Consider the following 14,504-nt stretch of genomic DNA (forward strand, 5'->3'; position numbering starts at 1 on the left):
TGTGGCCACATGAGGAAGGATCGAGTCCGGAATGATGATGTATGAGATAGAGTTGGGGTAGCACCAATTGAAGAGAAGCTTGTCCAACATCGTCTGATATGGTTTCGGCATATTCAGCGCAGGCCTCTAGAAGCTCCAGTGCATAGCGGACGGCTAAAGCGTGCGGATAATATCAAGAAAGGTCGGGGGTAGGCCGATTTTGACATGGGAGGAGTCCATAAAAAGAGATTCGAAGGATTGAAGTATCATCAAAGAACTAGCTATAGACAGGGGGCGTGGAAGTTTGCTATCCATGTGCCAGAACCATGAGTTGGGCACGAGATCTTATGGGTTTCACTTTTAGCCTACCCTAACTTGTTTGGGACTAAATGCTATGTTGTTGTTGTACAAAATACAATTAATGATATCTTTAACGTAATTAAATATTTCAAAAGTAGTTATTCCTAACATGGTAATATTAACATTGTCATTCGCATGGTGAGCTCATGCTTATCATGGAGCTTTTCATATACAAAATCAGTGACCAAGCATAGTCACTAAATAAAATATTGAATACCATGCAAACAATTGGTCTGCTATCTTTTGTTATGCTATATATGATGATAAATTCAGTGATATCAACCCATACTCAATAAGCCACCCAAACCCTTTTCTTAAACAGAACAATAACCTAAACCTACTAGCAATATTGTGGCCTTACCAATTCCATGCGAAATATGAAGTCACCTAAATTGTGCATCCAGGAAAGTGTCAGGATTAAACACAAAAATCTCTACACAAATGTGTATAAAACATACCTGGGTCTTTGGATCAACTGCGTCAACTTGCAGCAGGTCAAGGCACTAGTTTTTTCAAGGAGAGGGGGGCTAATTACAGTGTAAGCTTACGGTTAACAACAATTGATTGATAATTTGGTGGCTGGTAGTACACTAGTACACGACTGGAAAATCCTCTGGACAATTTTGTTACTTTGCCGCATTCAAGTATCTTATCTCAAAAGAATGACACGGGTGAATTCTTCAGCAACTGGAAGACCACCCCCACCCCCTGCCCCCATTGCAGTTGCTTAAACAAAGGTTTTGCTTAAATTAAGATTGCATGAGTTTGCTACAACAGTTAGCCCCCACAGTCTTAATTTTCCAGCATGCTATCACTTTTATCTGACCAACAACCTATCATGTTAGTTTTCCTTGGTAAGCCTGCGAAGAAAAAAGAGTAGAAAGTTTTTTCCATCTGTTATTGGCATTAGCTTAGCAGTTGGCAGATCTCCTTCTAGATCAACTATAATAATAACAAAGAGATAAGGGCATTGCATGGAAAGAATTGATGAATCGTGCATTGTTGCACCAATCTACTGGGGCCATTTAAAGATGGATCACTGGTGGTTCCATGCTGCTAACCCTTAATCCAAACGGCTCAGTTCACAAAGAAACGATCAAAAAAGTCACCTAGCCAATTCGTCGAACACTTGCGCTGCGGTGGTGGTGCACCGGTCGACCGGTGTCGTTCTGACCAAATAGGCCGGCGGTGACGAGAGGGAATGACCTGCAGCGGTGCAATGAACGTGTGATGTGGCAGCCGACAAAAAAGAAGAAGAAAAGAAGCAATCCGATGAATCAACAACAATGCGACGGCGGCTCACCTAATTCCGGTGACAGGGAGCGGGGCCGGGGGGGGGGGGTCACCAGGAGTTTTGCTAGCGAAAGTGCATGGGCGACCCGAGGGAGAGGCGCGGCTTTTCCTCAGCTGCCACACGTTGGAGTAAATTTAGGGAAGAGTGTTAGAGTAGTCATTATGGTATACGACTTCTAGTCCAAGTCAGTTTTGTACCCCTACCACAAGTCGGTTTGTACCCTCTTATATACTCTTGTATGCCGCACCAAATCAATAATAAGCAACAGTTTTATCCAGCTTTCATGGTATCAGATACCGGTCCCAGGGTTTAGGGTATGGCTCCGCCAACGCCACTGCCGCCGCCGCCGCCCGGCTACTTCGAGCGCCGGGCCGCACTCATCGCCAAGGCTGCCAACGCCGTGGCCGCTTCTCTCTCGGCCCTCACCATAGCTCCACAAAACTACCCTGCACCCATCCTCGCCGCACCAATATCTCTTGCTGACACAATCTCCGTCAGCCCCTACATCCCCATAGTTCTTGATCTCGCCGCCCACAACTACTACCATTGGAGACATCTCTTCGATCTCCACCTCGGCCGCTGCAACCTGCGCTCGCATGTCGCCGCCAACTGTCTTCCCCGCCCCGACGATCCGCAATGGTTGAAAGACGATCTCGCGATCGTCCAGTGGTTCTACACCCGCATCACCACCGAGATCTTCAACATACTCGATCACGACGGCGCCACCGCTGCCAACATCTGGCACTCCCTCCGTCAGCTCTTCCAAAGCAGTACCGACGCTCGGAAAAACGCTCTCCACACCGAGCTTCGCAATATGGTGCAAGGAGACGCCCCGGTGAACCTGTTCTGCCAGCGCGTTAAGACCATTGGTGATGAGCTCCGCGAACTCGGCGATACAGTTAGCGACTCACAGCTAATCAATATCGTCGTCGTCGGCCTCAGCGAAGACTTTGACAAGCAAGCCTCGTTCATACCGATGATACGGCCCCCTCCTACCTTCACTGAAGTTCGTTCCTTGCTACAACTCGCGGCGGAAACACAAGCTTGCAAGGACTCTCGCCCCAAGGTCTTTCATGCTGCGGCTCGTCCTCCTCTGTCGTCTACACCAGCGCCGCCTTCCAGGCCGGCTCCTGCCGCCGGGCCGTCCGCATCGTCATCTGTTGAACCGCCCCCAGGCTGGCGTCCTAGTCCGAACTACCGCGGCAAAAACCCTATCTACAGGCCGCCGTCGACTCGTTCGGTTCCGCCTACGCCATCACCAGCACCGAGTCCTTGGAGATGGATCATCTATTCCTATATATTGTGTTGGTCAGGCTCATCCCTCTTCCACCAAACCTCTTTTACTTCGCGGTGTTCTAGTTGCACCCGCCCTCATTAAAAATCTTATCTCTGTTCGCCAATTTACTTGCGACAATCTAGTTTCGGCTGAATTTGACCCTTTTGGTTTATCCGTGAAGGATTACCTGACCAAGGCCGAGATCGCTCGCTTCAATAGCTCCAGTGATCTTTATTCTCTTAATGGAGTTCCTGCCGCCACCCCTCCAACATCCATGCTGGCCTCCGTCGATCTCTGGCATCGTCGCTTAGGCCAGCCCAACCCCGTCGTCTTAGCTTCTATGCTTAGTGAATTTACCATACCATGTAATAGGGACTCTCATAATTCTGTGTTTTGCGAGTCTTGTCAATTAGGCAAACATGTGCGTCTTCCCTTTAGTTCCTCTAGTTCTTGTAGCACTTATCCCTTTGAATTAATACATTGTGATTTATGGACCTCTCCCATTGCAAGTGTTTTGGGTTTTAAATACTACCTTGTTATCCTAGATGATTTCACCCACTTTGTCTGGACTTTTCCTCTACGCAACAAATCCGAGGTCCATTCTCTTTTCCTTAATTTTCAACGCTATGTGTCTGTTCACTTCTTCCTCCCAATTCGCTTTATCCAATGTGACAATGGTCGCGAGTTTGATAACATTAAAAATCATACTTTCTTCTTACAACATGGCATCCTGCTTAGGTTCTCATGTCCCTACACCTCCCCTCAAAATGGTAAAGCATAACGCTCTCTTCACACCCTCAATGATATAGTTCGCACTCTCCTCATTCAATCATCTATGCCTCCCAAGTTTTGGGCTGAAGCCCTACACATGGCCACCTTCCTTCTAAATATTCGACCTTCTAAAACTAAATCCAACACTACTCCCTATTATTCCCTCTTTCTTTCCCACCCCGACTACTCCGCAGTTCGTGTTTTCGGCTATCTCTGTTTTCCCAATGCCTACGCCACTTCTGCAAATAAATTGTCACCACGCTCTATCCCATGTGCTTTTCTCAGCTTCTCTGACGAGAACAAAGGCTATCGCTGTCTCGACCTTCACACCGGACACGTTCATGTCTCTCGTCATGTCACGTTTGCTGAACACATTTTTCCTTTCTCACAACGCACTACTACACCATCCAACACCCCTAGCTCCGCAAACACCCCCTCTCCCCGTCCTTTCCAACTATATACTCCCCTACCTGCCGAACCCAACTTATCACCACCACCATTAACACCCACCATAGCCAATCCCAACCATACACTCACCCCACCCGAGACGTCTCCAACACCCCCGGCCCCTGCTTCCTCCCCAACACCCCCGGCCCCTACTCCCACTCCACCACCCAGCCCTGCTCCCACTCCACCACCCAGCCCTACTCCTTCGTCCGACTCTTCCGCTGCGCCGGACTCATCAGTACCCACCTTACCCCCTCGTGCTATTCCTACAGCAGCCCCGATTAATGATCATCGCATGCGTACTAGGGCCAAATCAGGATTTCATCAACCCCAAGACCGCCTAAACCTTCATACCTCCGTATCTCTCACTTCTCTTCCAAAGAATTACAAAACTGCTCTACTTGATCCCAATTGGGCCGCTGCCATGCAAGAAGAATATAATGCTTTACTTCTAAACAACACCTGGCAACTTGTTCCTTGTCCTCCCAATACAAATATTGTTTCTGGCAAATGGATTTTTCGCCAAAAGTTCCACTCCGATGGGAGCCTCTCACGATATAAAGCCAGGTGGGTTTGTCGTGGCTTTTCTCAGCAACAAGGAATTGATTACGAAGAAACCTTCTCTCCTGTTGTTAAACCTAGCACCATTCGCACCGTTCTTAGTGTTGCTGTCTCCTCTTCATGGCCCATTCACCAACTTGATGTTAAAAATGCTTTCCTCCATGGTTCTCTTCAAGAAACTGTCTACTGCCAGCAACCTCTGGGTTTTGAAAATCCATCCTTTCCAACTCATGTATGTCTTCTTCAGAAATCTCTCTACGGTCTTAAACAGGCCCCACGAGCTTGGTTTCAACGCTTCTCCTCCTTCATTCAAACAATAGGCTTCACTCCATCTCTCTCCGACACCTCTCTTTTTGTGTATCATCAAACTTCTGACACTGCCTATTTACTTCTCTATGTAGATGATATCATTCTTACCGCCTCCTCTCAAAAGTTCTTAGATCATATTGTCTCCCTTCTTAGATCTGCCTAGTTACTCTCCGAGCTACACAGGCCTATTGAGCAGGCCACTATTGTCTACTGTGACAACATATCAGCAGTCTACATGACCAGCAATCCAGTTCAACACCGACGCACAAAGCATAATGAGATTGATATTCATTTTGTTCGTGAAAAGGTTGCTCTTGGTCAGGTTCGGGTGCTTCATGTTCCCTCTACGGCTCAGTTTGCTGACATTTTCACCAAGGCACTGCCTACTAAGCCGTTTCAAGATATCTGTTTCAGTCTCAACGTCGTCGAGCCTGCCGTTGATACTGCGGGGGGATGTTAGAGTAGTCATTATGGTATACGACTTCTAGTCCAAGTCAGTTTTGTACCCCTACCCCAAGTCGGTTTGTACCCTCTTATATACTCTTGTATGCCGCACCAAATCAATAATAAGCAACAGTTTTATTCAGCTTTCAAAGAGGAGTAAAATTTTACTCCCTTACGACGGATAAGGGATCGGCTAGGTGCCGGTTAGAGGAGTAAAACTGAAACTTTTTACTCCTCCAAGAGGTTATAAGGGATCGGTTAAAAATGCAGGAGGCATCAGCATCGCTCGCTAACTCTCCTTCCCCTCGCATAATGGACTTTGGACCAGCGCGCCGGGATTCCACCACGTGCCAATTTGTGTTAACGCGAGCGCTATTGCTTGCTTTAAGCGAGATGATTTTTTCGAAAAAATAGAGTAAAAATTGTTGCGCACGCGAGTGCTATTGCTCGCTTTAAGCGAGACGATTTTTTCCGGAAAAATAGAGTAAAAATTGTTGCGCGCGCGAGGAATTGATCCTGGGATCTTATGTTTCTTTGACACGCGCTAGCCACTACGCCAGCTTCGGCTTCGGGTTAAATGAGTAGGGTGCAACATACTAGAAGGAAAATGAGCTCGTTTACACACATGTTCATTCTTTTTTTTTTCCTGTTTTTACTGCTTCTTTCTTTTTCATTTTTCTACTCCATTTTTTTGGTTTTCTGTTCTCTTCTCTATTTTTTCTTTGGTTTTCTTTTTCTTCTCCATTTTTATTTTTATTTTTTCTTATGTTTGTTTTCGTTTTTATTCTACATTTTTGTATATGTCAAAACATTTTTTGAATAAGTGATCAACATTTTTTGTATACACGTTCAACATTGTCCAAACGCTTATTCAATATTTTTCAAATATTTTTTCAACATTTTAATACTTATTCAACATTTATCAAATACTCGTTCAACATTTTTGAATACTTATTCAACATTTTTTAGATACTTGTTCAAAAATTTTGTTAATACTTATTGAACATTTTCAAATACTTGTTCAATATTTTTCAAATACTCATACAACAAATTTTAATAGTTATTTGACATTTTTCAAATACTTGTTAAACATTTTTAATACTTATTTAAAATTTTCAAATACTTGTTCAACATATCATATACTTGTGCAACATTTTGTAATACTTATTCAACATTTTTCATATACTTTTTCAACATTTTGCAAATGTGTTCTTGAAGAGTGTTTTGTGTATAGATATGTAGAATATTTTAGAGTATAAAGAAAAGTACAAAAATAAAGCAAATAACAAGAACAAAAAACTGAAAGAAAAACGAAAAAGGGGGCCCATCTGGGCTCCCCTGACTCAAGACGTCGCCCTGTGATCGCTTAAAGCGAGACATACGGGCGACCCTGTGTTAACCAGCCAGAGATTAATATTTTTGTCTATAAATTTTATTAAAGTTTATACAATTTAACTTTGACCAAAACTAATATACGGAGTAGATAAAAACGAAGGGAGTATTTAACAATCGTTGATTCAGTACAACTTTGTACGACAGTTAATCAAGATTGGAGGGAGTAGCATTTGGAGAACTGAATTGATTTGTCCGTCTACAGTAAAATAAGAGCGAGGAGCTAGCCGAAAAGCCCTCTCTGTGTGCTAGTGGTAAATTTGTTTTCCCACTTTGTCCACACCTCACAGCTGGACACAGCACTCTCCATTTCTCCTGTTCCGCACCAATCGGCAGCCAACACGAGGCCAGAGCCACCCCAAAACCCTCGCAGCAAACTCAGCGAGGATCCCCACCCCTACCTAAGCCCTAGACCCCTCACCGGCGACCATGCCCGCCGCCGCCGCCGCCGCGTCCGGGACGGCCGTGGCTTCCTACACCGACTACATCCCCGACTCCGTCAAGAGCTTCGTCTCCGACCTCTACCGCTCCATCCGCGGCGGCGACGTGGTCGGGACCGACAAGCTGTACGAGGGCGACTTCCGCCGCCTCTCCGCCCGCGTCTACCGCGACAAGCCCTGGCCGCCCGCCAAGGCCGTCGCGTCCTACTGCGACGACGACCACGTCTTCCTCCTCCTCTACAGCGAGCTCACGTCCCGCCACGCCCACGCGCGCCTCCCAGGCCTCACCCTCACGCACGGCGCCGACTCCTGGGACACCTACTGCTCCCTCTTCACCGTCGTCCTCCAGAACGTCCTCACCATGCAGCTGCCCAACCAGTGGCTCTGGGACATGGTCGATGGGTTCGTGTCCCAGTTCCAGAGATTCTGCGAGTACCGCACCAAACTCGAGGACAAGACCGAGGAGGAGATCAGCCTACTCAAGCGGTTCGACCAGGTCCGCGCTTACTTATGTCCATTCAGTTTTGGGCTTAGAATGAATTGAGATTCGTGCATGGTAAATAAATGGCGTCCTTTGGCGAATTTCAGTTTCTCATGGCAGTATAGTTTACTGAATGGTAGGTTCGTTCTTCTCGATGTTTCAGTTAGATTGTGATATTCAGGATGCTGTGGATCTGGTTCGTGCTTACAACCGGAAATCAATGCCAGTCCCAATTTTATTCAGGAGTTATATTTGAGGTGTCAGATGTGGCTTGTGCTGTGGCAGTTTACTGCATTGCATTGTATCCCGGTATTATTCGTGAGTTATGTATGTGGTGGCAGAGGTGGTTTTTGCTTGTTAAGGGTAGTCCCTAGTTCAGTGGATAGTACTTACTACTTTGATTACTTATGTGGCGCCTGCAGTCCTGCACATTGTTTGTTCAATTGTACTCTCAGTTGGTTAAGCTAGTTTTCATGAGTTATTCATAAGTGTGTTCTGCACAGGTGGTTCTTGCTTGATCTTGAGTTGTGACTCGTGAGGGGATTCCTTACAATATGTCTATCAGTTATACTTGGGTTGGGTGTTTCTAAGGTTATTGTTGGTTAGTCTAGCTTGAATTTTGATGGGTTTTTTTGGTGGTAGTGTTTCCTAACTAATAGTCTTCTTTGCAGGCATGGAGTGTGTATGGGGTTTTTAATTACTTGAAGGCACTGGTGGAGAATTCGATGATCAGAGAGATCCTGGAGAGGGAGGAGGGGCTTGAGCAGTTCACGATGATGAACGGGTATGAGCACAAGCAGGGTGGGAGCAATGTGTTGAAGATGCTGGGGTACTACAGCATGATTGGGCTGCTGAGGGTGCATTGCCTGATAGGGGATTACCATACTGGGCTGAGGTGCTTGTTGCCTATAGATATTGGCCAGCAGGGTGTCTACACCACTGTAACTGGGAGCTACATTTCCACTATCTACTACTATGGTTTTGCCAACTTCATGATGCGCAGGTGTGTAATACACTAGCTTGAGCATTTTCACCATATATATTTATATTGCATTCTACTAAGACCGAAGTGCACTTATTTTTTATTATGGATATGATAATTGTAGCCCCTCCACTTTGTACAAATAATGACTGGTTGTGTTGTTTCCCCACATGTTACAATTCCATAGACGGTCCTATTGTTGTGTACTTTAAGCTTGGAGTGAGTTAGCAAAAATGTATAATTGTAGTTTAACATCATGTTGTCTTATGGGTAAAGCCTTTGCTGCAGTTTTTCCTTTTGTGCGTACCGTGTTTACGCTAGTCTATGGTAATTGATTGCCAGTAAATTATTCTTGTTTCCCATGCTTAACTCAAAGTGCTTGATTTTCGTGGGTTTCTGATGAGTGATATTATTACCTGATAAAGTATTCGTGTTTTCTGTGCTTACTCCAAAGTGCTTGGCTATCATGTTCTTCTAATGAGTGTTATCACGCAATCAATAATTTGGAGCATGCTTTTCAGTTGTACAAAGATGAGAATATGTTGCTATGTGACGTGCAAGTGGCACATGCTATTAGTTGCACTTCAGCATCTTGATATTGTCCAAGCTGGAACTGCTTTTAACTGATTCACCATGTTTCTGGGCTGATCTAGGTATGCTGACGTGATACATCAATTCAACAAAATTCTGCTGTATATCCTGAAGTATAAGCAATACGATGAGAAGTCTCCGCAGTATGACTTTCTACTGAAGAAGAATGAGCAGATGTATGCACTATTGGCAATCTGCCTCTCATTGTGCCCACAGAACAATCTAATAGCTGAAGATGTTAGCACTGAGCTGAAGGGGAAGTATGGTACCGAAATGGAAAAGATGCTTAGAGGTGATGGTCAGGCACATTATGATGAACTCTTTTCCCTTGCCTGCCCCAAGTTCATTGCTGCATGGCCTCCAGTTTTAAAAGAGCCATTCACAAACTACAACCAGGTATTATCTAAAGCTAATATAGCACAGGTATTCTTCTTTTGTATATATATTTTGTTGTATCCCAGATTGGGTTAGGTACCAAGGCGTTTCTAGGCTGGGAACATAGAGTGTATCTTTGCTTGTTTATCATCTCCAGGAAGCTGCTAGTTCCATTTTTACTGCATCAGTATATGTTTGCACAACCTTTGTCATTGAAAGGCCAAAGTGATCAGCTGGAACCCCACAACTTTTGACACTGGCGCCGATAGCATACCGGGTAAAATAAGTATTAAGAAGCATCGAGGGCCTTGAGTTGCCATGGGCAATAATTCCATCAATAGTCCAGTTTGGTACAGTTTGAATGGGATAAGTTAAAGGAAATAGTAACTCCATAAGCTCCTGTCTTCCACGGCATGAGCTGTATTGGCCTAGTACCACACCGTGAAGTAACAAAAAAAAAAGGAACAACATGATTTAGTAACAGAAGTTTCTATGTAACTACCAGGGATTAGAAAAACGAATATAAACCTAGTAAAAATTCTCAGCTGTATTAATCAGTTCACAGTTATATACGTACTTATGGAAATAAATAGAAACATAAATTGGGCACATATATAGATGAAGTTACACTATTGTAGCCTGTGAACATCTGTTATGAACTTTTTTGTACAACGGAATGTTTTATGTTAATGTATATGTACTGATTCGACCTTAGTACTAAATTCTGACCAGGCAGTTTTTCAGTTTCAACACTATTTTCTGGTTTCTGGCATGGCATGTACTCGTGGCTTATGAAATTATAGAGAAGTTGCTTCAATTGTATTTCTTTGGCTCAGTGGTTTATGGAATTATAGAGAAGTTGCTTTCTTTGGCTTAGTTTGCAATTTCACTTCTGTTAACAAAACAAGCTCTAAATTGCTTACTGTCCAGGATGTATATCGTCTTCAGTTGAAGCTGTTTCTTGATGAAGTGAAGCAACAGCTATTTCTTGGGGATATCAGAAGCTTTCTAAAAGTGTTTTCAGTGATAACGATTGGCAGACTTGCGCAGCACATGAGATTGGATGAGAACGCTCTAAGGTCTGTATAGTTATTTATTTTTTATGTTTTACTGATTATGTTAAGAGTTTTTAGGGATTCTAACTTGTATATGGACAGGGCAATCCTTCTGGCGTACACCCGCAAAACTCATGCCGTTGACAATTACGGAAAGATCACATCCAGTGCAGACTTTGACTTCTATATTGATGAGGTAGCACAATTGTTGTGTACAATCTTTGACCTTTTTCTGCCTTCTGATGGACTACCTGTATTCCTTTTTGTTTGTGCATTCACATCAATTGAGGTAGCACAATTGTTGTGCACAATCTTTGACCTTTTTCTGCCTTCTGATGGACTACCTGTATTCCTTTTTGTTTGTGCATTCACAGACAGAGTCTTTTGTTTAATATTTTTATCAACCTGCTTGGAGAAAAGGAATGTTTATTTTGCTATCTTCGGAAGTATCATCTCCATGCTTGATCTTGATCTGTTAAATTTCTTAAGTTTTATGCTTTTAGATTCAGTATATAGGCTTGAAATTGAGCGTATTTTGCATTTAAGCATAAGAATTGTATGATCTTAAACCGAACAATTAGTGCAAAATTGTGTGCATGCCTAAATTGTGTGCACTCTGGCTGTGTCCGTTTTTTTCGGAACCTTTGTTTTGTCTGCTGTTGAAATGATCGTTGCAACGCAAGCATGATTCATCAGTATATTATTACCGCACGTGACTGACTACTCCATGTGATTTGTTAAATTCATTTGGTTAATGCAGGAAACAATTCACGCTACTGAATCCAAGTCAAGCAAGCACCACCATGATTACTTTTTGACGCATATTTCGAAGGTACCCTAAGATCTGTAACCTTTTTTTCCTCTGTCGATAGTCTACACTGTGTTTCCTTGGACACTTCCTATGTTCCTTGTGTTTGGTGCTTAGCTCTAGAATAGTTGTCTTAGTGATATCCATAGCCTAACTATCTTTATCATCATCTCCAACAGCTTGAGGAAGTGATGGGCGAGCTGAGTGAAGTACAGCTAGCTGAGCCTGCAATTTCCCCGGGTGAAGAAGCTTGCATGTTTCCTTCTTACGACGGGGCGCACTGGCACTGCTGATGGTTAATGCAAAAGATTTTGTTGCCGTATTGAGCGATCCTTTTTGTCTCCTGTGAACGAAATCCTCGCCAACTAGAAGGTTACGACTGCATTAACGACGCTAACCCTTTCAGCCATGTATCGGAATGGCAAGTTCTGCTCATGAACACTGTTTCTGGGCTGTATAATCGACACACCCAAATGGTTATGATGATGTCAGTGTGTCCGTGTCACAACTGTCACGTTTGAATGGCTGTGATGTTGATCGAAAGACATCTAAGTGGTGGTGATGTGTAAATCTGAAGAATGGTTCCAGTGTCTGGTTTATATGGCGTTGTCGCCTATGGATGTGGTGTGGTTTTTTCTATTCCACTGATATTTTTCCTTTGGACTCCCTGTTCTAGCGTGTACCGGCCAGACGCAAATGTGCATCAGTGTCGAATACGAGAAGAGGAATAGGGCAGGTAGATCTGCCTTGGATCTCTTGATCGTTCTATCGTATCCTTGGATCTCTTGATCGTTCTATCGTATCAGTTGGCTCCAGTTACTGCTTACTAGAATTTTTTTGAGGGTATAGTCTGCTTCTTTTTATCTTGTCCAGCCGTCGGCCATCGTTTTTGCGCGCGCTAGTTTTTGGTGCGTGTGAATCACACCGTGTGATGAGTCCTTTTCTAAAAAAAAAACACCGTGTGATGAGTGATGACTCTGATCTCAGTTTACATCTCATCATGTTGCACGAGTAAGTTCGATAGCGGTACGGGGACTGTTCTAGTTTTCCATTTGGTCTCATACCCACATATTCTTCTCAGTATAAGAGCATCTTCAGTAGCCGCACTGAAAAATCAGTGTTTTTTGCGCGCGCTACCGCTCCGGGCGCTTCAGTGGAGGCGCAAAAACCGTACGCGTGGCATATCTAGTTCAGCGCGCGGGCCGAAACGCCATCGCGCGCCGCTTATTTGTTGCGCCCGCTCCCGCGCGCTTGACTCTCGAGCGCTCGCTCGCAACTCCACCTACCCCATCCAGCCGCGGCGCCGCCACCGCCCGCGCCACCTCATTTATTCCGGCGACCGTTCCGGCGCTTCCCCGGCCTATCCCTGCGTCGCGGCGGCTTCCTCCGTCTCCCTCTAGTCATTGCCGCCCGTCGCGCGCGGCAGTCCTCCGACGAACAGTGCCCGGCCGCTCACTGCCGCTCGACGCCCGCAAGGTGTTCGACAAAACACCCGCAAGGTATGTATTGCTCAAACTTCACAGTTTTTTCATGAATTTGATGCATATTGATTGTAGTTTTTATAGCCTAGTTTATATTGAATATTGTAGATGAGTTCGTCGTATGATTCTTCCGAAGAAGAATTTGATATGGGAGAGGAGGAGGATATTGCAATGATCCTAGCTATGCACATCAATAAAAAACCGAAGCACGGTGGTTCGGTTTTGGGTCGGCAGAAAATTTGCAGGGATAGGATCGATGCCCACAACAGATTGATGAGGCACTATTTTGTGAAGAATCCCACATACCCGGAGTCGTACTTTCGTCGCCGGTTTAGGATGAGCACCGAGTTGTTCAGGCGCATTGCAGAGAAACTAGCGAGCCATGACCGGTTTTTTCAGCAAATGAGGAATGCCGCCGGAGAGCTCGGGCATAGCACCTTTTAGAAGGTGACAACCGCTTTGTGTATGTCGGCATACGGTATCCCGGCTGATCTAGTAGATGATCACTTGGCAATGGGTGAGAGCCAAGCCATCATGTGTGTCAAGCGCTTCGCACTCAGAATTGTGCAAGTGTTTGGCCAGGAGTATTTGAGATCTCCCAATGCTGAAGACGCTGCAAGGCTATTGGAGATGAACAAAGCTCGCGGCTTCCCAGATATGCTTGGCTCAATAGATTGCATGCATTGGAGTTGAAAGAATTGTCCAAAGGCATGGCATGGGCAATTCCATGGCCAAAAAAAGGGTTCCACTATAATCCTTGAAGCGGTGCCCGATCAAGAGACTTGGATTTGGCATGCTTTTTTTTGGAGTGCCTGGATCTTTGAATGACATCAACGTTGTCAACCGGTCACCACTGATGAATAAGATTGCAAATGATGAACTGCCACCGGTGCAGTTTGTAGCAAAATAGCCGTACATATAACTATGGCTACTATCTTGCGGATGACATCTACCCAAAGTGACAAACATTTGTGAAGCCGTTGAAAAAACCGGAAGGTAAGAAATATCTTGATTTCCACAATGCTCAGGCGCCGGCTAGAAAAGATGTGGAGAGAGTTTTTGGGATTTTGCAAGCCCAATTTGCTATTGTGAGAGGACCGGCTAAATTTTGGGATCAAAAGATACTTTGGTACATCATGCACGCTTGTGTGATCATGCACAACATGATTATCGAGAATGAGCATATGGCCGAGATGTAGACTACTCTCAGTATGAGCTCTTCGGACATCTCATGCGAGTGCGGCGGAGGGCTGAAAGGGTGGCCCGTTTTGTTGCCTCCTATCACGACATTCGACGTCCCGCAGCGCATGATGATTTTCAGAAGGATCTCATTAAGGAGTGGTGGGCTTGAAATGGCCGACAAAGAGCATGATGATTTGTGCGTTTGATGTTGTATTGTTGAACTATTTGTTGTATTATTGAACTATTTGTTGTATTGAACGATAAACTATTTGTTCG

General features: G+C 44.7%; 1 protein-coding gene across 1 annotated transcript; it reads left to right on the forward strand.

Moving 5' to 3' along the window:
- The first annotated feature begins 7,027 nt into the window (after nt 1–7,027).
- LOC123074849 (eukaryotic translation initiation factor 3 subunit L) lies at nt 7,028–12,135 on the forward strand. Its single transcript, XM_044497583.1, has 7 exons — nt 7,028–7,769; nt 8,426–8,757; nt 9,390–9,723; nt 10,633–10,781; nt 10,860–10,953; nt 11,518–11,589; nt 11,745–12,135. The coding sequence occupies exons 1-7, from the start codon at nt 7,263–7,265 to the stop codon at nt 11,856–11,858; spliced, it is 1,602 nt and encodes a 533-aa protein (XP_044353518.1). The 5' UTR covers nt 7,028–7,262; the 3' UTR covers nt 11,859–12,135.
- The last annotated feature ends 2,369 nt before the right edge of the window (nt 12,136–14,504 follow it).

Source organism: Triticum aestivum, chromosome 3D (genome assembly GCF_018294505.1).
Source record: "Triticum aestivum cultivar Chinese Spring chromosome 3D, IWGSC CS RefSeq v2.1, whole genome shotgun sequence".
NCBI lineage: Eukaryota > Viridiplantae > Streptophyta > Magnoliopsida > Poales > Poaceae > Triticum > Triticum aestivum.

Bases quoted from the DNA above. Each gene is read 5' to 3' on its own strand.
- LOC123074849 (XM_044497583.1), top strand. From the start codon at position 7,263: ATGCCCGCCGCCGCCGCCGCCGCGTCCGGGACGGCCGTGGCTTCCTAC. The intron at 7,770-8,425 runs GTCCGCGCTTAC...TCTTCTTTGCAG, and splicing joins TACTCAAGCGGTTCGACCAG to GCATGGAGTGTGTATGGGGT. The intron at 10,954-11,517 runs GTAGCACAATTG...TGGTTAATGCAG, and splicing joins TTGACTTCTATATTGATGAG to GAAACAATTCACGCTACTGA.